The 27539-nt window shown below is 38.0% G+C and overlaps 1 protein-coding gene across 1 annotated transcript; it reads right to left on the bottom strand.

The window, feature by feature from the left end:
- Positions 1-25322, bottom strand: TRMT11 (tRNA methyltransferase 11 homolog (S. cerevisiae); the record flags this gene model as incomplete). Its single annotated transcript, XM_009576313.1, has 12 exons — positions 1-585; positions 8437-8557; positions 11923-12054; positions 12763-12835; positions 14230-14394; positions 15049-15129; positions 19249-19405; positions 21086-21220; positions 22240-22332; positions 22426-22507; positions 24443-24516; positions 25257-25322. Coding segments are annotated over 12 exons (1311 nt in total), but the record flags the coding sequence as incomplete, so codon positions are not given.
- Positions 25323-27539: the final 2217 nt, after the last annotated feature.

The raw sequence follows: 27539 nt of genomic DNA, 5'->3' as shown, positions 1-27539 counted from the left end.
TCACAACAATCTTTTCTGTTTTATTGTATACCATTTACAAAAAAACAAAACAAATGAAAATGATCTTCTTAATAAGCAATCCTTGATCACCACCACGTGTTTCTAAAACAGCCAGATGTTCACAGTTTAAGAAGCCAAATAATACTACTACTTTTTTGTAAATGTTAATGGCGAAAGAACAATAATAATGGTTTTAGTCAATCATCATTACTACTTGAAAGTACAAATATAAATTAAATAAGACTCAAAAAACTTGTACAATAAAATCCGCTATAAACAAAGCTAATTAAAAAGAACTGCTCTCAACCTGTGTTGTGGGTTTCATCTTGTTTTAAAATTAAAAGCAGTATTTATTTTTCTGAAGCATCCAAATGAATGTTCATATCCAGATGTCCTTACAAAGAAACACGATCTTCATTCTTTCCTCATTTTTTAATCTGTTTATATTATATTTTACTTCTGACTGTCTTTTTCTTCTTTGGCAATCCTCTTTGTCACACCACTGAAATATTTCTCACGGAATGAATTGTGTCCCCTGTATGGCATATATTGACCATCCAACAAGTAAGAATTCTGGTCTTGATCCTGCATGGTATCAAAATGCAAGCATTAGGTTTTACGGTAGTATGTTCAGGATGTATTGCCACTGGTTTTCCTCCAAACTTTTTCAGACAATTACAAGCAAGAGTAAAGTTGTTGGGTTTTTTTGTTTTGGTTTTTTTTTTTTTTTTTTTCCCCCACAATTCAGTGGCAAACATTTAAGTCATTAGACTGATTAAAGATTTCCAAAAATAGAATGCTAAGGTTTCCAATAGGATTAACAAGAACATATACATCCTACTACAAAGTCTTAACATTTAACAGAAATGAAAATCCATATGCAATGGATTCTCATTTGACATTGATCAAATACAAGCTGTAAGCAGACAAGGGGTTTTTGGGGTAGTGGTGGTTTTTTTGTTTGTTTTTTTTTTTTTTTTAATGTACTCATTCAAATTTTCATTATTCTACTCTGTACAGCAAAATGATGCAAGTTGTCAGTACCAGACATTTGAAGTTTTAACAGTGCTGCATCACTGGAAGTATCTCAGCTAACATCACCAGAATCCAACCCTTGCATGAATGAATGAGAGCACAGGTAGTACGCCACACAGACTTTTATAAAGGAAAATACAAAGGTTAGTTTCCAGAAGAAATACCACCTGGAACATTCAATCACTCAGAGGTTTGTGGAAGGCAGATACAAACAGAAGAGGAACACAAATGACTAAAATGCGTTCCTACAGTTACTGAAGCGCAGTTAGAGGATTTTTTTCTTGTGCAGTATTCATGTACTTTTGAAAGTTAAAGTTGACACAGTAAATCCCCACACATAATACCTATTTGACATCAGCCAAGAACATAGGTTAGAAAATTGGCCCATTATATATACAAAGGTTTAGTTCAACATGTACTGTGGCTTTATATAATTAAGATACTTGTCAGCTAATGTTATCAATACTGTAGGATAAACAATATATCAAACTTTAATCTGAGTGCTAAAGAAAACTGACGGCAACTTTTAAAAACAGTTTTACACTTATGGTTGATGTCAGTTTATTATACTCGATAGCAAGATGGAACCGAGATAAACAGCCTCACACAGAACAACTGAACTGTGCAAAGAGAAAATAAAAACAAGTATATGACAGAACAAAACCTCTATTCCACTAAATGTTTCTCCTCAATACATCCTCACTGCTATAACTTTTTTAAGCAATGCAGCAACATACAGATTGGTTCATTACTTAAGTTTACAGTTCGGAGTTATTTATTCATATTTGAAAATAAGGTTACTGTGGAATGCTTTAGCATAAGCAGTAGGCGCATGGAAGTAGATTTACATCAATATTTTCATACATTTCAAAGTATTACAATGCAAGGATGAACTGAATCCTAGTGGACAATCTCCCTCTTCAGCTATTTCGTAGCCTTTCCAGGCTTTCACCTAGCAAGATCAACACCTCATCTTGCTTTGGATATCCTAATACGCATTTTAAAGGAGTGAAACAAAAGGTTTTTCAACACATTAAGATGTTTGTGTGGATATACAAGTGCCCTCTTCTGGACACAATGAGATATTCCTATGAAATTGTCCTCATCTGCTATCCTAGCATCTATCAGCAGCACGCCACAGGCTTAAATTAACTTGCTAAATGTTAAGCGCCATGTGGATATCTAACATGTAAAGCATGTACACCAGTAGCAGCAAATTAGTTCTATTTAAATACTGCAATGTTGGAAAATAGCAAGAGAAAATGACCTCAGTAAACCCACTGCAGACACAGTACTATCTATTGTCCTTTGGCCACCTGTGAGAGACTGCCATCTCTAGACCATTCTCAGGCTGATAATCAACAGGCTTTTAACACGTCCATGGGGAAAAGAATTACTATTGGCAGACAGGAAACAAGGAGGATTTAAGACATGCTCCTCTCACAGCCAGCCTGCACCCACTTCTCCAGGTCTCTTACACAGGACCACTCTGAGGAAAAGAGCACTTACTCTTCCCCTGAACTTGCAGATCAGTAATCCTTCTTTGACCTAAACATATAATACATTTTTATACCTTTGGGATGTGTTTTAATGATAATTCTACACAATTTGCTTGTTTTGAGAAATGAATGGGATATTTGACCCTGAAGGATAATGCTATATGGGTCAACAGTATTTTAACATAAAAATTAATCCCTACAACCTCTAAGAGGTCACACATCTGTACACCATTCATCTTGATTCCTTAAGTAACAAAATGCTGATTCAGGGTGAAGGGAGGAAGGGAGGAAGGAAGAAAGGAACTACCCCCCTCTACCCCCAAGCTGCTTAGGGCGAAGAGAGGATATGATATGTAAGAGAACAAACTTTGAGTTAAACACAGCTGTAAGAGGAGCATCTGCATTCATCAAATGGAAACAGGCTTAGTGCATCACTCCACAGCAGAATCCATTTTGTAAATCCAGGCTTCATCAAAAGCTATGCAAATCATTGCTCGCTAGATGAGAGATCTGCAGTCAGGCACGGATTTCTTGGGAGAGCTTACAAGGGAAGCTCCTGGCCCACATCACCATAATTCCATTCCGTACCTTAAGAGCTTCCATTCCCCGCCTCTCCCCTGTACAGACATAACTGTCCGATAAAGATGGTAATTGCTTTAAAGAAAAATAACAGATTGGGAATTGCTTCTTAAAAAAGAGAAAAGAAAATAAGAAACCCTGACCTACCTGGAGATACCACTCACTGTTGAGATTTACTAGTCATAGAATAGAATAGAATAGAATCATTAAAGTTGGAAAAGACCTCTAAGATCATCAAGTCCAACCGTCAACCCAACACCACCATGCCCACTAAACCGTGTCCCTAAGCGCCTCATCTACACGTCTTTTAAATACTTCCAGGGACGGTGACTCCACCACTTCCCTGGGCAGCCTGTTCCAAGGCCTGACCACTCTTTCAGTAAAGAAATTTTTCCTAATGTCCAATCTAAACCTCCCTTGGCGCAACTTGAGGCCATTTCCTCTCGTCCTAAAATAGTCGAAACAGTTTTATGGGCAACATGAGAACTGATCAAAGTAAAAGGAATTCTTGGATTTCAGAGACTAACGATTTCCTAACAAATTCTAACTTAGGGTATTTTATATCTACATGGGGAGCTGAATGGGTACAATCTGAAAACTAGGAATAGGCTGCATTTAACTCCACAGAGATAAGAACTTGCCAAAAATCATCTTCATGAAACAATTTCTTGTGACTATTTGCATTAGAATTTGCCTGGGCATCAGGCACCAGCTCATTTCAGTAAGGAAGCCAGTCAAACATCCTCAGTTAAGCTCTATCTTGAGTAGCATGAATTGGTAGAATATGCACTCCTGCGTTGGAATGCTTTGTAGTAAGAGAAGATCTCTTATAGAGGGTGTCAGTGGCAGCGTCAACTCTCCCTCAAGTGCATTAACTGTCCAGTGCAGTTAATATGTTTTTTCCTTTCTCCTCCTTTTTTTTAAAAAAAAAGTTTAAATTCAGGGAATGGAGTTGAACCACAGTGTTTTAAGGGAGATAGTCTCTTTCCTCCTCTTAACATGACACGCTGGAAGAGGAGTAAGGAATACTGCTTGTGATACACAGCTGCATCTAGGCATACGGAGGTTTTTTCACTTATTTCCTTTCAAACAACTGTACACGTAGGCATAAAGTTTGTAATTGGTTATTGCACACAAAACAGTGAGACTTCCCAAGAAATCACTTCCAAGACTGATTGGCAACGATCAGCCTACTTGGCACTAAGTCAGCTCTTTCCCCAGTCTGCCAGCACTATCAAGAAGACAGAGACTTCTTCCTTTATTTGTAAAAGTCAGAACTGAAGACGTTTGTTAATCCCTGGTCGTTCTTTATCATCATCCTTAGTTCTCACTTTGAATAATTTAAGTTCTCAAAACAGCAGACTAATTGCAAACAATAGTTATCACATAAAACTTTTATTTTGAAATGTTTTATGATTATTTTTGTGACAACTGAAAATGAACAAAGCTCTTGTCAAAGTGCACACTACCAAATTTATTTTAGCTAATTTGAGTTTTCACCTCAACGCTTACTTGTTCTAAAGACAACACCAAAAAAGGTGTTACAGATCTCCAATAAATAATGAAAGAGGTGGAAGAAAGAGGAGGAAGCTTAAAGGTAACAAGAAAGCTTTGTTTTTCTTTAAATCTTGGCAAATATTAAGTGAAATTCTAAAGGTTTTTATGAATCGAGCATGCCTCAGTTCAGCCTCAGGGTAATTACCCACATTCAGTTTTTGTTTAAAAAAGTCTTCCTAGCCTTATCACAGCTTCCTACCACTCTACATCTGGTGCTGGACAGTAGCTATAGAAACCACTTGTACTAATGTTATACAGCTGTAAACACCACCGAGCCGTTTCCAAATCAGGGACAACAGGGTCATACCCTGGAACAGACACTGCTAAATTCAGTAGGAGAAATGCTACACCAGTAACGACTCTGGACCATGTGACGTGGAAATGCTGGGCCCATTCAGCATGGTGGATTTGTATGCCTGATGTTCCAGAGTCCTTTCATGGGCTGTCATATGCTCAGAGTTCGTCCTTCAGTCAAGTTTTCTGTTCCACCTTGCGACACAATTTATACGTGTCTTTCTTAGCCCTTGTCAATTACAGATCTCTCCTCCCATATTTTTTTAAGAAGTCCTGATTAGAAACTTCAGAACTAGGTAGCATTTACCAGCCAAATAGATACCATACACTTCTGTAAGACAGCTGGCTGAGGAATGAAACAAGTAATTCGGCAATAGCTGAAATAATTCAGCATGGGGAAATCAACAAGCCTCAGAAAACAGAAAGCTAGACATACTGGTGTAAAGAAATGGAACACCAAACAACCCTACAGTTAAACACTTAGTAAGTCCACGCCTTCTGAAAATAGTTGGTTGATCACCAGATATAGATTCCCAAGAACCCTTGTGGTAACAATGCTGTATACTCCAGTTTTCCTACTGATTAACCACTTCCCAGTATTTTGACATTCAAATAAAAAATAATGATGACAATTCAGATATAGGTGGCACAGATTGAGACCTTTCAGTCTTACATAACTATATTTTTTAAGGCTTTTGAAAAATAAACTGGCACAATGGAAGGTACATTTTCACTTGATTCGGGCTGGAAGAATTGGTTCAAACCTCCTCTGACCTAAAGCAGAAGACTGGACTTCTATTAGATCACAGTCGACAGACATTGCAACATGAATCTACTCGGCCAGCAGCTTCTCATTCTTCCATTACCACTGTATTTCAGTTCTTACATATGAATGCCTACAGAGAGCTAGACTTGTGTTTTTTACTGCTTAAAAAAACCCCTCCACAGTTCAATGATGGTAGACTCACACACAGTCCTGCCTGTTATAATATCAATTAGAAAGTTTTATTTCAGGTTTAGAGAGCTATTGGGGAGATCCATATCCATTTAATACCAGAAGGAACACTAATGTCCATAGAAAAAAGTAATACATCAGGCTAGTAAGCTCTCACCTCGTATCACTTCTGTTTTGTTCCTCTCCTGTTCCACACTCTTGTTCTTCACTTCTCTAATTCTTCTGCCTTCAGAGTTTTAGAAGACTAGAAGTCGCTAGCTGGCTACTGCTAGCTGCCCTCTACAACAACTGCCTTCATTCACTTTTATTATTATCACTATAATTTAAGACTGGGGAGGAAGGGAGTTACTAATGACCACCGTGGCTGTCCAAAAAAAGCCTAAAATGTTAAAAACCAAACAACTCTTCTGCTCATACTGTGCACATGCTGGAAAAGTCTATTCATATCAACACTGTGTTCAGTAAGAAATCTTTTCCAGTTGGCACAATTTCATCGTAAACTTAAATAGAACAGACTGGATGCTTACAAGACAGTGAGTTATATACCACCTTTTGTGATGTTTTTAATATAACATTTATGATCTTCATGCTTATGATTAATTATGATAGATCAATACTTCAACGAGACATACTCATTTTTTACATTCACTTTGGTCTCCTTTATATTACAAGCACAATCAAACTGCACCACCAATTTCACGTTCAATAACTGACTGAATTAATCTCCAGTTAAGACTTTAGAGTGTTAATAGCGAAATTGAATTTGCTGTGCAATCTGTAATTCATTATTGGTGGCAAACACTGGGGAAATTGAAGGACTGCATAATGACACTATATGATTTGTAAAACTTCTTAGCCACCTGCGAGTACTACATTAAGCTGAATTAAAAGGCATTTGTGAGTGCCTGTTACAAACCAGTTTAGTAAAGCAGACAGGAACTGTCTGGAAACACAAATGCTTGTATATTCATAAAAATTCACTCCATTTGGGAAAAAGAAAAATGGCCACAGCTCCAACTATTGAATTTTATGATCATTATCTGGGAGTCAGAAGTATCCAATTCAAAGGTTGTTCAAGATATTAAGACAGAAAAAAAAACATGTCCTAGGTAAGGGACACTGGGGTGGGGAAATCTTAGATAGTTAGACACCAAACAACAAGACCCTAAACCAAGCAGGCACTAGCTAAGGAGTCAATATGTATTTTGTTATTTGGACAAGTGTTGTATCATCAGAAACAGTACAGGGGTTCTGGTATCTTTAAATTATCTAAAAGACATCTGGATTCCTGAGTGTAAGCACCTGCACAGTTTTATCTAAGCAGTAAGCCTGCCAACTAGACTCAGGTGCTCAGAGCTAAGCATTTCCAGACATGAACCTGTCAAAGCATGTACCGAAAAACAGGTGATGCACAAAACAAGAATAACAAATGATGAAAGTCTATTCGCAGAAGGGTGGATACATTTTTTAAATTAGAACACGTTATCCTACAGCACTGGCAATAATAAAACTCCTGCAGAAAACCTCCATGAACACCCCGAGACATACATGTCAAAAATTTTCGAAATCTACCCTCTCAGTCCACTACTGGTGAAGTTCGCAGCTCTGGCTCTGAACTCCACATACAGTGTTTTAAAAAAATTCAGGTGTTGCTTGAGAATCTCAGTCACCATTAGCATTATGAATGTAGTACTGAAACCCTGCTGTGTAATAAGTGCAAGCACCATGCAGACACAGCAGTCTGACTGTATCTCCTGTCATTTAAAATAGCTCTTCCAATGGACAAGGAATGTACTAAAAACGCTTGCTCACCATTTGCGTGTTTTCATTAAGAATTTGCTTCACCTTCGTTCAGCATCTCTTTTAACAGTATTAGGTGGGAGAAGCAGCAAGAACAGAAAGGAGATCTGAATGCAATATTTCCTGGTCTCAATGCCTCAGGAGAGGCACTTAGCGTGTCCCAAAACAAAAAACCCCCCAATGTGCTTCACTGTACTTACATCACAGCTACCTATTATTTCCAAAAGCTAAAAAAGTACCATTCTAAAAATGAAGTAACAGAATTGAATACGGTTTACCTGTACTGCCAGGCCTGCAAAGGCATTTAGTATTTACTTGAGCACCAAATTACACTTTGGAATCATTGGGGATTTAGGCATCCAGGCATCTCTGCGGATGGGATTCAGAGAGTTCAGTTTTCCAAGAAATGCATATGCAACTTTCACAAGTAACTGTAGGTTCAAAGATCTCTTTCACACTATTAAGCGGCTTGCTCAGGATGAAAAGTTTACCAAAAACTGAAGAGAAAAAGGAGAAGACCAAAACCAGAACGGTCTCTTAAATCACCACCCAATTTGTTTTAAATAAATTTGTGGCAATTTTACATAAGCTCTAACTCTCATTATAAAAAAACCCAAGTGTGATAGAAATAAGGATCAAATACTGAATAGCAGCACAAACTTTTCATGAATGCTATAGCTACTGTTTTATACAATATAATCAAGAATTCAAGCTTACCTTGAATTCTTTCACCTTTTCCATGGTTATCAGACGCCTTGATGTGTGGCTGGAAAGCATCTGCTCACAGTTGCTAATAAGTTTCAGGCATGGGTGGCGAGGAATGATCTCTTCTGTATATCTGGAAGAAATAAACATTCATAGAGCTGTAAGCTCATGAACTGGAACACTTGCATCTGAAAACAAAATTCATACAGATTCTTCACAAAATGGCTTACACTAGAAAGTTGCTATGCATTTTAATCTGATTAAAGAAATTCAGGTATTGGTGCTCCAGAGTTTTTACATCATATATTCCAATCATCTTGCAACATAAAATCTGTAGAATAAATTAAAACCTCACAGTAAAGAGACCCATACACACATTTTCTACATGTATTTACATGATGTATGCACACAGGCCTGCCTGTATTATTTCAAGTGGAAAATATCTCGGCAACTCAGGAGTAGTAATTTACCCAATCAGGAGCTGTGATTTTAAAAATGTATTCCACAGTCAACATATATGAAGCTGCGGGAACAAAAGACTTATCCCTGGCTCCCTAAAAGGAGACCATTACACTTCAATTCCAAATCATATCAGACCAGCTCTTATTAGACAGTGACATTCCTGGACTTCAGAATTTGGTGTTACAAATATATCACATTGTAATTACTTCTTCTAAAGGGAAGGAAAAAAAATCCATTATCTTTTAACATCAGATGGTAGCAACACTGGCTTGCAATTAAATCATGTCTATAGAAGCACGCAGTTACAGTGTTTTAAATGCCCCCATCTCATAAGCATACTATTTTCTACAGAAACAGCTTTCTCTAAATGGCTTTCAATCCTTCTACTCCTCCAAATGCCGAAAGAGGAATTTAAGGATTTAAGAGCTTTGCATGGGACTAGAGGAGCAAGAAGTATTGACCTAGCTAATAAGATAAACATGAGATCAGACATCCTTCCTATATACGGAAATATAGATCAGCCATTTAGTCTTAGTTTTGTAATAAGTTTTCCTGTAATAGTTACTACAACATAATACAGAAAATGGTATATGGTATTGTCAGTGACTATGATTTCATATAAAATGCTTGCTCTCATGATTCCCCAATGCTTGGGGGTCAACAGAAGTCAGACATTAAAAAGCAGAACTAAACAACTTTCACACCTATCACTTGAAGATACAAAGGAGGAGCTTCATATTTTTCTTGTAAAGAAATGGATTTTCTGAATGCACTTCACAAAGTAAATGTATTGTTCTGGGAGAAAGAAGTCAAATCCAACACAACTCAGAATAGGATCCATCTAGGTGCTGATGGAAATCTTGACATTTCTTAAAGATAATAGTGAGCTGTTAAACAAGTAAGGCAATACCAAATGCAGACTTGTAAATAGGAAAAAACCCAAAGAATACTGCCTCTCTGCATTGTTCCAAAACTTCCAGATTGCAGAACAACATTTCAGTCACTTCTCATGTGTGAAATCAAGTCACTACTTGTGCTAGGTGAAGTCAGAACACGCTTTTGACAAAGGAGAATCAAATTAATTCTCAGTTGTTTTTTCTATTACACAAGACTTTTGATGCATCTAGTACCAAACTGTCTCTCTCTCTCTTACAAAGATAGGCACTCTGCTACAACATCTTAGAAGTTTCTCTTCATAACCATATAAAAGCCTGACTGCAAAGGAATTAAAAGAATTCAGACTCAACAATGATGTCAATGTCAGATTGAAAGAGTAAACTTTGGAGTGAGATGCTATCTTGTAGAGGGAGAGATCATTATCACTTTGTTAAAAAGCCTTGTCTGTTAGCATTAATGCATATATTTCTACATTCTTTCAGGTAGAACTCAGAACATTATCAAATAAGAAATATAGTAGCAGTGGTTTTAACAGACATCCATTTTAATCCAGTTTTGTTTTTAGTTTAAGGAAATACACAAGGATCTCAAATAACACATGAACCTGATGGCAGGTGTTGCCAAGGGATATCTGATAGCACAACATATTAGTAGACAGTATCTTATCTTCCCCCCACATACTTGTTTTAATGTTTGTTCCTGTTTGTTCCTGAATTGTTTGTTCATCATTACAGCTGACTATACTAATATTCTGTGCTAATATAGTGACTTTAGTATTTCAACCTTCATTGTATAAAGTCAATTCATAATAGTATGTACAAATTTACTTTTTAAGAGGCAACCTAACTAGAGCTTGAGAGAACTGACCTCCCCAAAACAGTAACTGAAGTAAAACCAGAATGTGCAGTTCATAGTTATCTAATACTGCTGTACTGAGGAAGCATGTTCTTACCAATGTTCAATGAGCAGACAAAAAGCTCTGGTAACTTGACAAACAGAATGAACTCAGTAATTCCAAACAGAGTTTATTGACATGGAAATCTAAGAATTCAAAACCACACATGGTCTGTCAGGGTTAAGTATGTACAGACAGACATTTTGAACAATTAGCTATAATACTGTTAATAGCATTCATTGTTTTTTGTGAATAGTCTTACATGAAAAAAGCATAAGATACCAATTCTATCATTAAAAAAAAAAGCAAGCTACTAAGTGCACTCTTGTTACGGAAGCATGTGACAGAAATGGATCCTTTTGATTTCCAAATTTTCAAAACAGCATGTGATAATTAAATGTAGGACTGTCACAAGCCATTTCCATGGTGAAACCAGGGGCAACAACCACTTTATATGTCAGTATAGCCTGACTGTACATAGAAACATATGACATTGTAGAAGCTACCCTCAGAACACATCTACATCTGGAAGATACTTAGAAACAGCTACTGTACATCATCTCCCTACTTTACTGTGAAACAGTTTTTGGGGAAAAAAAACCAACCAAACCCCCCCCCCCCCCCAAAACCTTATCTAAGAGATGCTGAAGTAAGGCATGCAAACAGATGTCTTTTCTTTTAAACCCAGTTCTAATCCCAGGCTGCACTACCGAGCAGACAGCATCCTGCAGTCTCTGCTGGCCTCTCTCGTCCTTAACAAGGCTGCTCCCCTACGCTTCCTGCCTCTCACTGCCATCTCTTGGTCACTTGACTTTGATTTCTCAGAAGCAAGCTAAATTAGTAGTGCCAAACCCCAAAGAGCCAAGAATGTTCCCTTACAGGACCTTGTCATGCATCTCTATCAACTACTCTAGTAGAAACACGTATTAATAAGAGCCTTGCTACTACTATCTTAGAAATCTATCTGTACCTTCAAAGTCTAATTTTCTAAGCCGTTGGACACGCATTTGCAAGGACATGTGAAGGCTTTTTCTTTTTGGTAATAGTCAGGAATTATCTCCATCTGAAAACCTTATTTCAAAATCTGCTTTCCCTCATATGAAGTTTTAAAACATGAAGTCTGAGCATTACTCTTAAGTGCTAGTACTGTGGAAGTTCCAGCTGTACTATGCCCCAAAAGAAAGCACAGTGAGAATATAGCATTGGTTTCGACATACTACATACCAGAAATCAAGAATACATACTCAGGCCTGTATATCGGCAGCCAGTAAACTAATCTTCCTCCCATCACCAGATATTCTGCCGCAAACTTCAATAGGTCAAAAAAGATGTCACTTAGGTGATAATTGGATGAAACGAAGATGTGATTTTCTGTGCTAAACAAAAAATTTACAAGTGTAAACATAAAAGCACAGGTAAAACCTGCATTTTTAATTGAAAAAAAAAAAACAACCCTAAACCCTATCTGAGATTTGCAAAACTACCTAGAACAATCCAGGAGTACAATTTCTAACTATGAGGAATATGACTTCCCAAATTCCCCTACTGGCTCTTTAGAGTATCATCTTTAGCACTTGTGGAAGTCAAAGAATCACAGGCACTTTGGGAATAGTTATTTTGCACAGCATCTCTCCTAAGGGCAATTTAGAGTAAAATGCAGAAGACAAGGAAGGCAGTGGGGAAGCCATGTGTTATCTCTGAAGAGAAAGGAGCAGTGGAAATCCAAGAGAAAAGATAAGGTAAAAGAGAGGTAATCCATTTTAGACTGATTTTGCAGCTTGCAGGGACTGAAGAGAACTTTCTGAGAATAGGAAACACAAGGTAATGGTGGCTTACAGAGACGAGAAATAGGATTCGAAATCTGAACACATGCAAATAATAAGCAGGGAGAACAAAAATGAGAGGATTTCAGGAAGTGGCATACTAGTTTTGCAAACAGAACAAAAAGAGCTTTTTTTCTTTAATTATTATTACTTTTTTTTTAACTGCTGACAGCCAACCAAGAAATAATAAAGATTCTAAAACTGTGACTGGGTTTCCATTGAGACATTTATATTCTATAACAGACAAGACAGCTTACCTACCTTCTTTCAGCTGACTTAACCATTTCCTTTTGTGAGCCTGTTCTGCGAGTAGCTTCTCTGATACCATATGGTGCTATACAAAACAAATGCATAATGCAGATGAGAACCTCACCCTTTGGCCAAATAACATACAATTATATTATACATACACAACAATGCACAAACTATGGCTTATACAAAGTTAAAAGAAAGAAAAGCTTTTACAAAGTAGAAGTCAGTAAGGGTAATTTCTTCAAGATCTATTAAAAGTTTCTTGCTCCAAAAGGTTACTTTAAAACTATTTCAAAGAAAGCCCTTCAGCTGTAAGAGGCTTCTAGCAGCCTAGACATTTACTACACTACAAAGGATAATGCTTTTCTGTTTTGTCCATTAAAAGATATTCCTTACATTTCCAATATGTGACAAATAATCCCATCCTCTTTTGTTTGACAGACACAAACATCTCCCCTATAGTACTTAGCTAACCTCCTTCAAAATGAAATTGTATATATTGGAATTTCTTGCCAACACATTCAGCAAATGGCAATTCTCACACAGACAGACAAGAAGAGCCAGAAATGGCTTTTTCTCATACATTTTTGCACATTTCTAATAGCATAACATACTTATTTCGCGTTCAACACATTTGTTTTTGTGAGACTTGTTTCAGCATCATTGAAGCACCGATATCACTGTTTTGTAAACGCAGAAGTTGTGACACAATTTGCAAACTCAGTTCTAAGTCATATTAATATTCTACATTGTCTTATTGCCAAACAGGCCAAGTAAAAATTAGCAGGCAACCCACAAAGAAAAGTCACACTCCCTATTCCTAATTATTATGAATGTGTCATCATAACAGCCAGCACACTAGAGGTCAGAAGTTGCTGTATCAAAGTCTTTTATTTATTCTCTTAGCCTCTACTCCCTCTCATGCATGACAAATAGTGTTAAGTACATAGGTTTCTAAAAAAGCGGAGGATCCTTTCAAACCACTAGTGCTTTTAGTAGTTAAGCGTATCAGAAATGCATTAAAATTTCTCTTTGGAAGCATTCCAATAAGCACTTAACATAAGTCTCCGGAAGCCTATCAGAGATCCATGGCAGACTCCAGTGTACTGCAATCATGGACCATTCTGACAAGAAGTTTCTGTGCATCAATAAGGTTATGCCTTTACTGAATGAGACTTCTTCGAAGGATGATTTTCAGCCACATTGATTTCTACTGGCAAACATAATATTCTCTCCATGGAAGAAAGTATTATCGCCAGCTTTGTTACACATTTATAACTATCCTTAAAATAAACAGAGAGATGTCAAATCCAGATCCAATTTCCATAGTGCTGCTCTCAGTGGTCATCCTTTGTAATATGGAAACTGCAGATCTGACCACTCCTCAAGACATTAAATCAATGTACATAGGCATAGACATAGGCAATAATCTCTTAGTCATTGTTATTAGGCAATAATAAGCATTAACAAACTTACGATCTGTAATGATTGCATCAAACAGCATCCCTTTTCGCCATATGGGTCTTGAAGAATCAGAAACTAGCGCATCAAGGTAATATTTCTCTAAACCATACTGGCGGAGATTAGCTCTGATATTTTCATCTGGCCCTCTCCATTTCTGGTTCTTTCTGCTTGCCTTGCCTGGGGTGAGCGGGGCACGGAATGGAAAAAATACTCAACAACAAACTATTTCATAGGAAAAGCTTATCATTTATTTTAAAAGAAAATAATTAAATGTCACACACAAAACCAGAGTTTATTTCCTGCCTTATTCTACTCACTGTCACAAGTATTTGCAATAACTTCACAAGTAGCAAGGAATAATGAAAATACATGAGAAAAGTTCTGCTGCACCATCTGCATAGGGTGTCACTGAACCCATTTATAGAAGTGTTGGTTTGTAAGATCTCCTCACTATCCATCAGTCATAATCCTGCCCAATAAGTCAGATATAATTTGCACTGCAGTTTTTCAGAGAAGAATGGGATTAGATTTCCTGGGTTAGGTTACGAGAAGATTCCTACATCACAGACTAAGAAAGCACACAGCTGTTGTAATCATTACTCAGAACTTTGTTTTGGTTTTCATTATTCCGTTTATTAAATATTTCCTGCTTAAAAAATAAGAGAATAGCTTAGCTAGGATACATGTACATTGGTCAATAAAAATAAGCATGACCAAATAAATCCTGTGAAGATTAATGTTGCTTTAAAATCCGTAAGTATCACCCACTACTATCAGTATTCTTAAATTCCAGAGTGTAAGATTTCAGTGGCTTAGAAATATGTAACATACCTAATCCATGGATTGTGTTGTAATCTATATCAGTACCACACACATATGCTCCAAAGTGTGCTGAGGAGATTAGAAGGCCACCTATAAAGGGGAGAAAAGGGGAAAAGTACAAACTGCTATCATAAATGCTATCTGTGTTAGGATTTTTTGCTCAGGAACATCAGGAGTTTATACCAGTAGCATACTAGACCAAAAGCTAGACCCAAGCAAAAAAACAAAAGGAAGAAAGAAAAAAGAATTAAAACTACCAACCAGTTAGAATCACTACACAACTATAATCAGAGATAGTAACACTAAGTCCCTTGTCTGCTATACCTGATCTTCCTTATCTTGCTATGCCCGATGTCACTCCTTATCTCTGGAGACTGTTCTTAGGAGTTTGTTTACAGTTTTCTGTATTTCAAGGCAGTAAGATCTTTTAATCATTACATGAACCAAAACTTTTAATTCTACTTTGCAAGCAGCAGACTTTCAAATTGTTGACAAACAATTTGAAAAATCGTCACCAAACGAATGGCAATTCTACGGTGTCTGTTCTCAAAGTCAGTCTCCTTAACTGTGTCTAAAATCAAACTTGTTGTATAATGTGGCCATTCCCTGAGTAATAAGCAATGGTCAAGAACCTTGTAAATGTCAGTATCTCCAATGTAAACAGCAATATCAAAAAAGTTTCTGTAACTGTTTTGCAGTGTGAAAGCTATACACAAATGCATTTTTTCTGTGAGTATGTGGCCTATTTTGTCAGTACATTTATTAGCGTACTCATCCTGCAATAAAGCTAATTTTTTAATCACTATTATTGGGGTCTACTTTCCTAATTTAAAAAAACCCAAACTACCAAAAAAGCATGTGTGATTTCCCCTTGAAACTGGGCAATGGCTGAACAGCCCCCAGAAAAGAACAAATGACATTATCTCTTTAACAGCTTCCAAATGAAAAAAAGGACAGACAGCAGAAGATTACCAAAGAGCTGTGTTGTCCAGTTGTTAATAAGGAGGTATGTAGCTAGAAGAATGCTTTAAAACAGAACAGTGACTGAGAACAAGGCTGTGAACCCCACACTACCGATGTCAACTGCTTATGGATACAAACAGTCTTGTTAAAACAAAGGGGACGATTGCTGCAGGACGAGAGCTGACCAGCACAGGGAACAACGCGCCAGCTGGCTGTGTGGGTGACACCAGTTCTCCCATTCACCGGCAGCGTGGAGAGGAGCACCTCAGGTGGCTGCATTGCCCCGCACCACCCACTCAGCACCAACAAAGCCCTAACACGCACTGCGTGCACAGGCTAAAGATCCCATATCAAGGCACTAGAAAACTCCTACACCATACGCTGTTGAACTCTACCAAAACCGAAGGTGAGGGAGAAAGAAAAAAAAAAAAATCCTCTGCTTTTTCTTGTCAAACGGATCAGGGAAAAGCAAGGTTACTCACCCCAGAGGAGTCACCCATTTCCCTTCTCGGCTGCAATCCCTCAGAACAGATGGGCAGTACCTCCAGAGGGTCAAGACAAATTTAGCTAGCCCTGACCCCAAGTATGGCATACCACCCAGTCCTATAAAAAAAGTAAGAAGAAAGTACTTTGCCCATCTAAGAATGTTTTTAATCACAGGGAAAAAAAAGTTAGGAAAACATGAACTTACAGCTTTTAATAAATCTCAGCTAGTACTAGTTCAATTGTGTTCACACAGAAGGTGCATGAATACTTAAATACTCTAATAAGGCCAGCCCTTTGACCTACTATATCAAACAGATGTATACAAAGGGTTAACCAGAGAATCATTGTGTCCCCTGATGACTATTGGCAGAATGATGATGGCACAGAACTTCAAGCCTTTCTATCGTAACATATTTCCCCCACCTCTTCAGCACAGATGAGGGTCCGGTCATACCACTATCCTCCAGGATGTCAAAGAAAAAATTCCTGTCATTTGCAATTATGCAGTATCACAAATAGGCTAAGGGGAAGTGGGGACAAACATCTTCCAACGGTACAAACAATAAGCTTACTGAGACAACCAGAACAGATTGTCTAGGAGGAAGTACAAAGTATTCAGGTAAAAGACTTGATTTATTCTTCCAGAAACCTCCAGGCTTCCTTCTGCCCAACACTGAGGAAAGAATATCTAAACAGTTTATGGAAGTTACATTTCAGAACTCAAAAACAATCCCGGCCATTCCAATTCTGCTTTACAAAAAAGCTAATCAAGTCTCCTAAACCAGCCTGGTCAAAAGCACTTTTCATTCCAAGGACAAATTCCAATTGCCCACTCTTACACTAATGTGGAAGACTTGTGATTTGGCTCATCCAGCAAAAAGAGTTTGTTTCCAACAGGCAAACACCATTTTGCAAGGCCGTTCTAATTTGGTACTATTTACCTTTTCAGCATAAAAAACAGGAAGAAACCAAGCCAGGTATTAAAGTTGCACCAATAAAGAAATCTGAACTGCAGTTTCTCCAAAGTACTCCTCAAATCTTGAATGTATGTTCTTTCCAAACCCATCAGCTCAAACTCACTGCATCTCTCAACTCTGACCTACCTCCCAAAATTCCAGTGGCAGGGCACTGTTGCACTGACAATCTTGAAAACCCTCTAAAGGACCTCAAGAGACTATTGAAAATCCTGGGTTTTACTCACCAGAAGTAGGTGCAAAAGCCGCTGTTTAGTCATAAATACACTTTACTGACAAAAATACTGCGCGTGCCACCCAGTATCTCCGGTGTCCCTATGTACCTCTAATCTCAAGCCTGTATATTACAGCTGTCTAGTGCAATAAAGCCACAAAAATTGCAATTCAAATCATTAGGCAATTTGGGGAGAACTTTGTATATGTTACACTTCTGAACTGAAACACGACTTAACATTTATCTTGACTTTCTATAGCTTCGCCACTTCTATGAGATTCTTCTTCCTCTAACTTTACCCTTCCTTTTTTTTTTTCTCTTCGATTTTCACTCCCAAGAGAATGAATACTCTCAGAGAATTTTTTGTGATTTAGGTTTAGCAGATTTTTGTAAAAAGACACAAAGCCATAGACGCTGAAATGAAACAAACTGCTTAGAGATGAAGTATAGGAATTTCCTCAACCTTTCAAAGAGTACTACCCATCTGCAAGGAACCCAAGCACAAGGAGGAGGCGGAAATTTTATGAGACATTATTATGCACAGAAAAAAATCAGGTCATATATGAACAAAAATTTAAGACAAAACCATACAGTTCACTGAAGCTTTGTGTTTCTGAAAATACCATATCCCTGGTCTGTTTTCGCTGGTACAGAGAAGCCATATGCTAATAAGAATTTCTCCTACTAGTGACCCTGTAGTGTTGTCTTCTCTCTCCCTAACTTCTCTGCAGTGATTTCTGCAGTGAATTCTCTTCATCCTCCCATTAATGTAAGTATTTTTAATTGTATGCGTCTCACACATGGTCTTCTTGATCGAAGTTTAGCAAAATCCAGGTCAGAAACACAGCCTTTGTTACGTTTTTGAAGAAACTACTATAGGTAGCTTAACACAATATACTCTTGTATGATTAAATGGCACAACCTGACACAATAGATCTTCTATTTCACCTACAAAACAGCTGAGTTTCCCTTAGGTAAAAAGTACTTCTATGCCACACAAAGTAATATGTGGAATAAAAGCTCCCCCTCCTGGCTTAACTAAGAAAAGTTCAGCTGGAGGCAAATACATGGTGTGAACAATTATTATCCTGAAGACAAGACATGGATGGTACGAGGAACTGATCGCTATTGAATGCTATGACCTAACTATTGCTATGTTGCATTATATGCCCAGAAGTGCCCTCAGCACTCCTCTAAATAGCCACCTCCAAAAATGCTGCTCCTTGTAACATTCTGAAAGTGACTGCAGGGAGTGCTCTAGCCAAATTTCAGTTCTTAGTCACTTTGGGTTTTAAGCGGTCCATGACATGCATGAACTGGTGTTTAAGCCACGTTACATAAAATAATGCAGTACAGATAGTCTTGCCAGAACTGTAAAATAAACTGTTTACATCCTCTGAAGTTAGTCTCCTTCCCCCAAATCCCTCTCAAGTTAACAAAACATTCATTTTATAATCACCATATCATCTCAAGTATCAGTCGAGCACCAGAAGCCGCTGCACCAGGTAAAGTGTGGTGCGAGCAGTAACACCATCTCCAAGTTTTTCCCGCCAGTAGAAAAAAAAAATATACCTGTTCCAACAAATGGATCATATACAACATCATTGGGTTTTACTCTCCCATGGTTTGCCATAATGAAAGACAGGCAGGCATCCATGCTAGTATTTCCAATAAAGTGTCTCTTTTTAACACTGTAGGACTCGATAAGTTCTCTTTGGCCATCTGCAATCTGTTGAAACATTTAACAACACTGTTGGGTCTTAGATACAAGATACAAGCAGACCAGCTAACAGACTTGCTTAAGTGACACCATCCAACAAACAGGTAACTTATTTCATAACACATCACTTTGCTTTCTGCCATCTGAAAATATGACAGACTTCTTTCCAAGCAACAGATATCTTGGTTCAACACCTAGATGAATTCTTCAAAACAGAGGTCAAAAATATACAAACAATTTAGAGGGAAAATTCTTCTGAAGAAATAAGAATTAGAGCAACTTTGCTATTATTCTAGGTATCAGAAAAACAATTCCCAGCAATTCAGAGTTAAAAGAATTTCAAAATGATGAGGGCTAGAAATGCATGTTAACACGTGCGTGCACATACACACACACACGCTTAAGGTCACACAGAATTTCCATCTTCGCTGGCTTTTCTGTCATGCTCAAAATCTAAATTTAGGATAGCGTTGACAGATCAGAATGTACTGGAAAAACAAAGACCAAATGCTAACATTTGTACATCAACATATTTCAACAAAATATGTTGAAGAGGACCAAAGCAGTCTGGAAGAAAACATCTTCAAAAGCTCTTCCAACACTATCCCCCAGCTCTGGTCAACATCAGTCTTACTGGGTAAACAAAATACATTTGCCTATTTTTTTTCAGGTTGGTTTACTCGTTTTTAAACACTTCAGGAATCCAGCACAGATGGGACAACAGCTGCAATGTTTTGCAGTATTGCCACAACCCAGGGTGTTTTCACATTAATCACAGACATGGAGAATATTCACAGGTGCTAACAGATCACGTGGATCTCTAACTTCTCTGTGCACAGCCCCTGACCATAGCTGTTCAACCTCAGCAGTGGTTCTCCCTCCTTCCAGCTGCCCTTGACCCAGGACGTTGCAAGCACATATTCCCATCAGTGGCTGGTGTCATTCTGGAATGTCCTTTGGGGAGCCACTTTTTCCTCACAAGAAATAAAAGACCAGATCAGATTTCCTCAGGATATCCTAATAATACAGCAGGTTTGGAGTGCATACACCCAACAGGCAACAAAGTTTGTAGTAAAGACCTCAGATGACAAGCTCCAGACAGTTTTTGAACGTGATTCCTACTGTACAGCACTGCACTGTCAGTGTCCCCCCAGGCAAGCATCCACCTATGGGCTTGGACCCGCTGGTGTTCAAAGCCTCAGGGATCCGTCTGCACCTTCCTGTCAAGGTGCCTGTCACGACCACTCGAAGCACTTACAGAATGCTCCAGTGGGGCTGATGAAACTCAGCCAGGCTGCAAGACACCTACAGTTCCTGTAAACCTTTCTTCGTGTTTGAAACAAGCTGCCGGTGCTTTTAGCTCCATCTGGGCCCACAATAATACAATACACCACCACAGCTGTGTAGTCTCACTGCTGTGTTGTGCTCCCTCAGTGGAAGGCAAGATAAGGTATGTTCCCAGATACAACTTCAATTTTTTCCTCCTCTGAATTGCTCAATTAAGCTACTTTTTCCTAGTCACAGTAAGAACTTTCAAGACTTGCATCAGTGTATTATGCAGTGACAGATTCAGCCATAATTATATTGTCTGCTTCCATTAAAACCCAACACAATTTTTTACACTTAAATTGAAGAACACTTTCCTGAAAATACAAGTTCATAAGAACTGAAGCAAGCGTACTCACGCACCCATCTACCAAAATACAGATGAAAGGGCTCTTCTGGAACGTTATTAGGATCCATTCCATAATCTTCCAAAATCCAGAAGATGTGTTCTGGCTTCTTTAAATTTACTTTTCCTTTGAATGGCAGAAATTCAAGGGCCTGTACAATAAAGAAAAAGAGTCAAAAATAACAGGGTCAAATTTTTGAAATATGCACCCCACAAAAAAAAAAAAGGAAAAAACCAAACCAAAAATCAAACCACAGTTCCACTTGTGAGAAATGATAGATTAGTACTAAAAGTACATTCTCAATTTTCTCTGGATTTTTGAAACGTCTTTCTTGTGAATAAAGATAGCTCAAACGATTAAGGATTAGAAATCAGGAACGACATTTTTTATTAACTGAACAGAACCCAACTTTAGAGGAACTGTGCATATTAATTATGCAATTTTCAAGTTATAAAAACAACACTGATGATGAACAATGGGGTTTAAAATTTCAGTGATGTGCAGCTACACTGATTTACATACTCAGCATTATTTCATGGACACAAAAAGTGAACAAACAGGAAAGGGTAGCTACTATTAACACAGATAATTTCAGTCTCTGTAAATTAAGTAAATGGGATAAATAGCTGCTAAAAATAGGATGTGGAAGAGAAAAAATTAACAGTAACTTAGAAAAATTTCCTAATTAAAATACTGATATAGTTATGAGGAGAGCACAAGCGCAGACAAGAGCATAAGGACAGAACGGGAAATCAGCACACAATACACAGCTTGCAACTGAAGTCACTGGACCGGCTTGTTCCACGTTCTGCAACAATAAATGACTAATATGGAGATCAAGCAACAGATTTTCTAAAAATCTAGCACCTAACTCTAGCCATTTGAATCTTATCGTTTTGGGCAATAAGCTTCAGTTTCCCCCGGACACTGGACTGAAATCAGCACTGATATTTGTTTGTCTTTGTATATGCCTTACATGGTCTGTTTAGAAAAAAAAAAAATACGGAGTCATGAATTTTGAGGAGAATTAATTCAGACACAAAGATCTCATTTAGACCTGATAAGATCTTCAGGAAACCCAATCTTAAATACACTCTAGACAACACTGATAGCATGGAATAAGAACAACGTGAATAGATTAAATTAAAGTTTTCTTAAACATCTACTTACATCTATCTTTTTTATTTTCTGTGCTTGGGTCAGCGTTTTATTAAATGTATGAATATGTACTTTGTAAGTAGAGTCTGACTGTAGATATGGAAGCTGAAAAAAAGGCAAAGACACTTTCATTAGTATAGCTGCAGTGCTATTCAGTGAGATTAGAAACCAAATTATCCAGATTCTTTATATGTATACCATCTTGTCCGTTGGATAGTTCTTCAAAGATGCATAGAGCTCCCCCGCAGATCTTCCATGACCCCACAGTTCAAATATAGACCTGAAATTACAAAGTTTTTTTAGAGCGCAGTCATATGGGGGGGGGGGGAAATGCCTTGCAGATACTTACTCCTTTTAACCTTCTTGGCCAATGTATTTAGGCTTTGCTTTATGGAGTATTGAAGCGTGTTACTTAACTCTTCGCACACACTTAAGTTTTGTTCTTAACAGGTACACACTTATTTTTAATCCTAAACTGGTACTTCAATGAAGCTTTTTTGTTTGGTAACATACACTAAAAGGTAAGTATCAGTCTTGGTATCCGTGGATATCACCAGACCTTTTTCTGGCACACAGTGATGCTAGCAAATGAGACAAAATTCATTCGTACCTATCAATTTGATGGGGTAAGCAAAGGCTGAAAAAGGTCAAGAACAGACTTTCAAAGTGTTACGCTACCCTGGAGTATAACAAATCGTGAAACTGTAACATGCTATGTATAATGACATCATCAGAGGTTCTATCCCATTTTAAGATGTGGTTAATGATGTCTGATATTTTCAGATGTTCAGATGCTGTCTTACACTTTTTTTGTTTTGTTTCCATATTGCTGGCTTTAAGAAAAGCAATGCCTTGGAAGACGAGATAACCGATGCTACTGTAATGAAGGCACACCACCACATCATCGACCTTTCCCCCAGCATTCAAATATCCCAACCGAGTGGACCTTCCATATCAAAGAAAAAAAATCTTTTTAGTACAGGAATCCTAGTGTCACTGCATATATTGTTAGACACTCTTATATGCATTTGCAACACACTATAAACGCTAATCCTGTAAGGATTAGCAGTGCCATGCAGTACCTTTTCAAAGACGACTCCTGAAGGAAAATCTTCAAAATGTTCAAAGGTTTAGCTCACTCAAGCAAAAATAGAAGAGAACTACATTTTACTAAGTGACAATAGCAGATATCAAGGCCCAGTGGTAAGCCATTTTGTTAAAGTATTCCTTTCCTGAATAAATTATTTAAGGCTACATTTCTAACCTGCATTTACCCTGAAAAAAGTACATTCTTCACAGTGCCTAATTTTTTCCTAAAGCATCTGTTTCTATCTACTGTGAGAATTTAAACTATATTTCTAGATGGAGCAATGGAAATGCTGACAGCATAGGCTGTACTAGAGAGAACCGAATATTCATCTTTGAATTTTATTCAACTGTTGGAGAAGCTTTGCATGCATGGGGTTTCTTTAGGCAGAAGTGTACAACCCAAGTCATTGTAGGTAAAACTGAATACCTGACACAAGAAGCACTCAACAGGGACCATGCAACGCTCTGCAGAGGCGCCTGAACAGGACAGCACAGACACCCCAAATGTAGTATGGTCAGAGAGCCATACCACAGCTATGCCACTTCTCATCCTGAACCATATCTCCGAGGTATCTCTTAAGCCTCACTGGAAAGCATGTTATGCAGACACCTCTAAAAAGGACCAAGAGCCGCTGGAACAATCATCCTCTGGCACATTCCTGTGCTCTTGAATTTTCTAGAAGGACCTCTGCTGCAGCGGTCTGGGCTGAGAGCTGAGATACCAGCTCTAGGAGGGTGACACAAGGAATCTCTACCTTTCCCTTCCAAACTTGATTTTCCGTTTTTTTGTATCACTGCTTTTACCTTTTAATTCCACACACATTTTAAAACACACCACTAAGTGAACATTATTCAAGGCGACAAAAACATCAGTGACACTACAAGACAAGTACTGGCTCTGCAGTGAAGAACACCGTTTCAAGACCCCCTGTTAATCGTACACTAAGTAAAGAGGACAGGCACGCTACATAATCAGTCCTATAGGCTCCAGTAACCCCTCCTCAACTCTAGAGGTAATCAGAGACTGTTTATTTTAAGACTCCATACAAAATTAATATTTGCCACAATATAGCAGAACAATTTTCCACTGCCTACATTATCATTTACAAGATTTTTCGCCTCTTACTTTGCACATACTGTCCGTTTCATTAGTCCCCTTGCCATCTCTTCTGAAGGAATACTGAGAATCCAAAATGGAGACTGAAATAAAGAGAAAATAAGTGATGCAAATACCTAGCTGGAGGATGTCCCATGAATTACACAAATATACAATTCTGTTCTATAAAAACAGAACATGCATGCTGAAGACTAAAAAAAAAAATAAAATCTGTTAACTGTACAGAGAACTCGAGGGTAAAACATTTAATTTGAGGTAAAACTGTATACTCAGCTTGAATGTCTGAGGAATTTTATTAAGTATTTCATTCTCCCACCATATCTTTGACTTGGTAAAATATTACTGTTTTTTTATACTTCTATAGATTACTCATCCTCTAAAGACTCAAAACACCTTGTTACACACAAGTAGTACCTAAACCCCAGTTACGTTCTCTGACTAAGCATTGAGACCAGAATCATATAGCTTCCTAGCTTCACTCTTCCAGATATGCTGTCTCATTGATTTAGAGGCAAACACCAAATTCAAACTGCTGCTGAATGTTCTCATGGTTCGGCTATTCTGAAAAGAAAGGAGAGCCTTCCAGCAGATGGCACTTCTCTTTTCACACTGTTAAATGAAGACATCCTGATGTGCATTTTGTGTGTCTTTTACTCAGTTCTGAGTCTCTACTGAAATTTAGAATTGCTCGCTTTTGGAAGATTCCTTATTTTCCAAAGGAACTTCAAAATTTATTCAGCTACCCACATGCAATAAAAATACTACAAAGAACATACTTGTATACCATACATGCACTCAAGTAAAATATTTCGTCCTCACTTACATTTACACGAATTTCCTGCTCACCACTGAATTGTCCACCATAAAGAGAGAGCAAAGATGTTATTTCCTAAAATGAAAACATAAAGATCAGGCTTTAGGAGCATTAACTAATGGGTTTTTTTTTTAAAAAAAAAAAAAAAGCAAAGCAGATTTTTTTAAATTGACAATTTCAGAAACAGAGCCGCACACCATAAATTCTGTCGCAGACTGTGACTTCCATAGGGATTATGAACAAAATCTTAGAGATGGCAACAGAAGAAAGAATGGCGTTTGCTACTGACTTACTGTGGGAACCGACAACAAAACATTCGGAGTAACTGTGTGGATAGGGCAGAGGCTCACAATTAAATTCAGCTTATATGAAAACCAGCTTTCTCAGAGTTCAGCTGCAAAAGAACGAGCTATGAATAGTTTATGTACAGTGTACAATAAGATCAAGTTAGACAAATTTCAGTAATCAAATCCCACTGTTTTGCGTTTTTCCATTCTTCTTTCATTGAAATCTTTACTCTTCAATCCTACGCTCTCACAACAACATTCCTCTTACAGTATTATTCTATCTACTCTAAAAATATTTTTCTAATTCACGTAAAAGCAATTCCTCACTAGTAACACTCTGACCCGGGGCCGGGCCCAGCACTGAGCATCAATCCCTCTTCTGTCACCTCTCTGCTTTACGGGTATCTCAACCACTTCCTTCAGTAGGTGTCTTTTCCAGAGTAAACTAAATCAGAGGCTGTAAACTGAACACAGAAAAGTGGAAATCTCCAAGAAATGAGGTAGCAAGTAGTAGGTAAAAACCCACCCACTAAAAAGTTTTCTGAACTGAAGTGAGAGGTAAACGTTGGGGATGTTTCTCATGCAGCCCCTTCGCTAGAAATGACACGCTGCAGCCTCTGAACGTTACTGGCAAAAGAACACGGAAACGAATTTTTATATTGGCTTAGATTTGAACTGAGTGGGTAAATAAAGAGATTACCAGGAAGTATCCAACAAACGGAGGAAAAGAAAACCCCTACATAACACGAGCACATGGCTTTAGTGGGACATTACCCCATTCATTTCCATCTTTCCATTTGCATAGAAAGGATGTAAGAAACACTGGAAAAAACAGGGATTTTGCTCCAGGAGAATAAAAGTTTATGCATAACTATTTCATTGTATGGTCCTGGGACAACAAAAGCACCTGAGATTCTACACATGAATCGGTGGCACCTCCACATGCTACCGGCAATATTATCTACAAGAAAGTGACAAGAATGAGAAGCGGAGAAAATACGGCCTGTGAGGAAATGCTTGGAGAGAAACGCCATCATGACCTCTACACGTGCTAAAGGTTGCTGTGATAAAGGAAGGTAATAACCTGTTTTCGACGTTTACTACAGAGGAGACGAGAGCACCAGGTTCAGATCACAGCAGTGCTCTGGATGAGAGGTTGGGAAGATCCTTCCAAGAGTAAAGATAGTGAAGCACTGGAACAGATCTGCCTGAAGATATTGTTAAGAAAATACTTGACATGCACCTATTGTCCATTAGAGACACCCTGCGCTGGAAAACAGGATGCCTGATGCTACCCCTCAGTATCTGACCTAACCAAAGAGAGATCCCTGACTACAGAGCACGACTTACCTACTAAGAAACACGAAACACAGAACTTTTTTCTACAGACACTTAACAACAAATGTGGACTTCAACAAACACCTTCAGCTGTTGTGATCCAGCACCACCACCAGAAGAAAAGTAGTCCTCTCCTACCCCATATGCAGGTGTGGCAGAGATGGAGATCAGGCAGCTGATCTGGCTGCAAAATCTGTCCTTGCTTGTATCATTACATTTTCAGACAAATCAGGTCCCTAACGCAGCTCATCACACAGCCGAACAGATGGCTGAGCAGTCACCAGAGTACAAGAAAAAGGAAACGGAACTGCTTTCTTCAGCAGCTGTATCAACCAAGTGTAACTACGACCTTGGTGAAAAAAGAAAAACTTTCTACATTACATATATATTGTCTTTTTTTTACTTCATCTGATGACTTTGCCTAAAGAAAAATTGGGTTGGTCATAAATAAATAAATTCATGTTCCAGTTCCCACAAAGCAGAGAGTAAAAAACAATGCACAAAAGAAAGCCTTAATGAAAACAAGTAAAATAAATGATGCAATACACATTAAATATTTTAAAACATGTGTAATGATGACCTACCAATTCTAACAAAATAACTCTGCATTTCAGCACTATTTTAAACAATAACGTATTACCCTGGATATCATATTACTAGCTCTTCA

The sequence above is a fragment of the Fulmarus glacialis genome, unplaced genomic scaffold (genome assembly GCF_000690835.1).
Source record: "Fulmarus glacialis isolate BGI_N327 unplaced genomic scaffold, ASM69083v1 scaffold25234, whole genome shotgun sequence".
NCBI classification, from domain to species: domain Eukaryota; kingdom Metazoa; phylum Chordata; class Aves; order Procellariiformes; family Procellariidae; genus Fulmarus; species Fulmarus glacialis.
The sequence above is the reverse complement of the archived record's forward strand: the minus strand, read 5'-3'. Positions and strand labels throughout refer to the sequence as shown.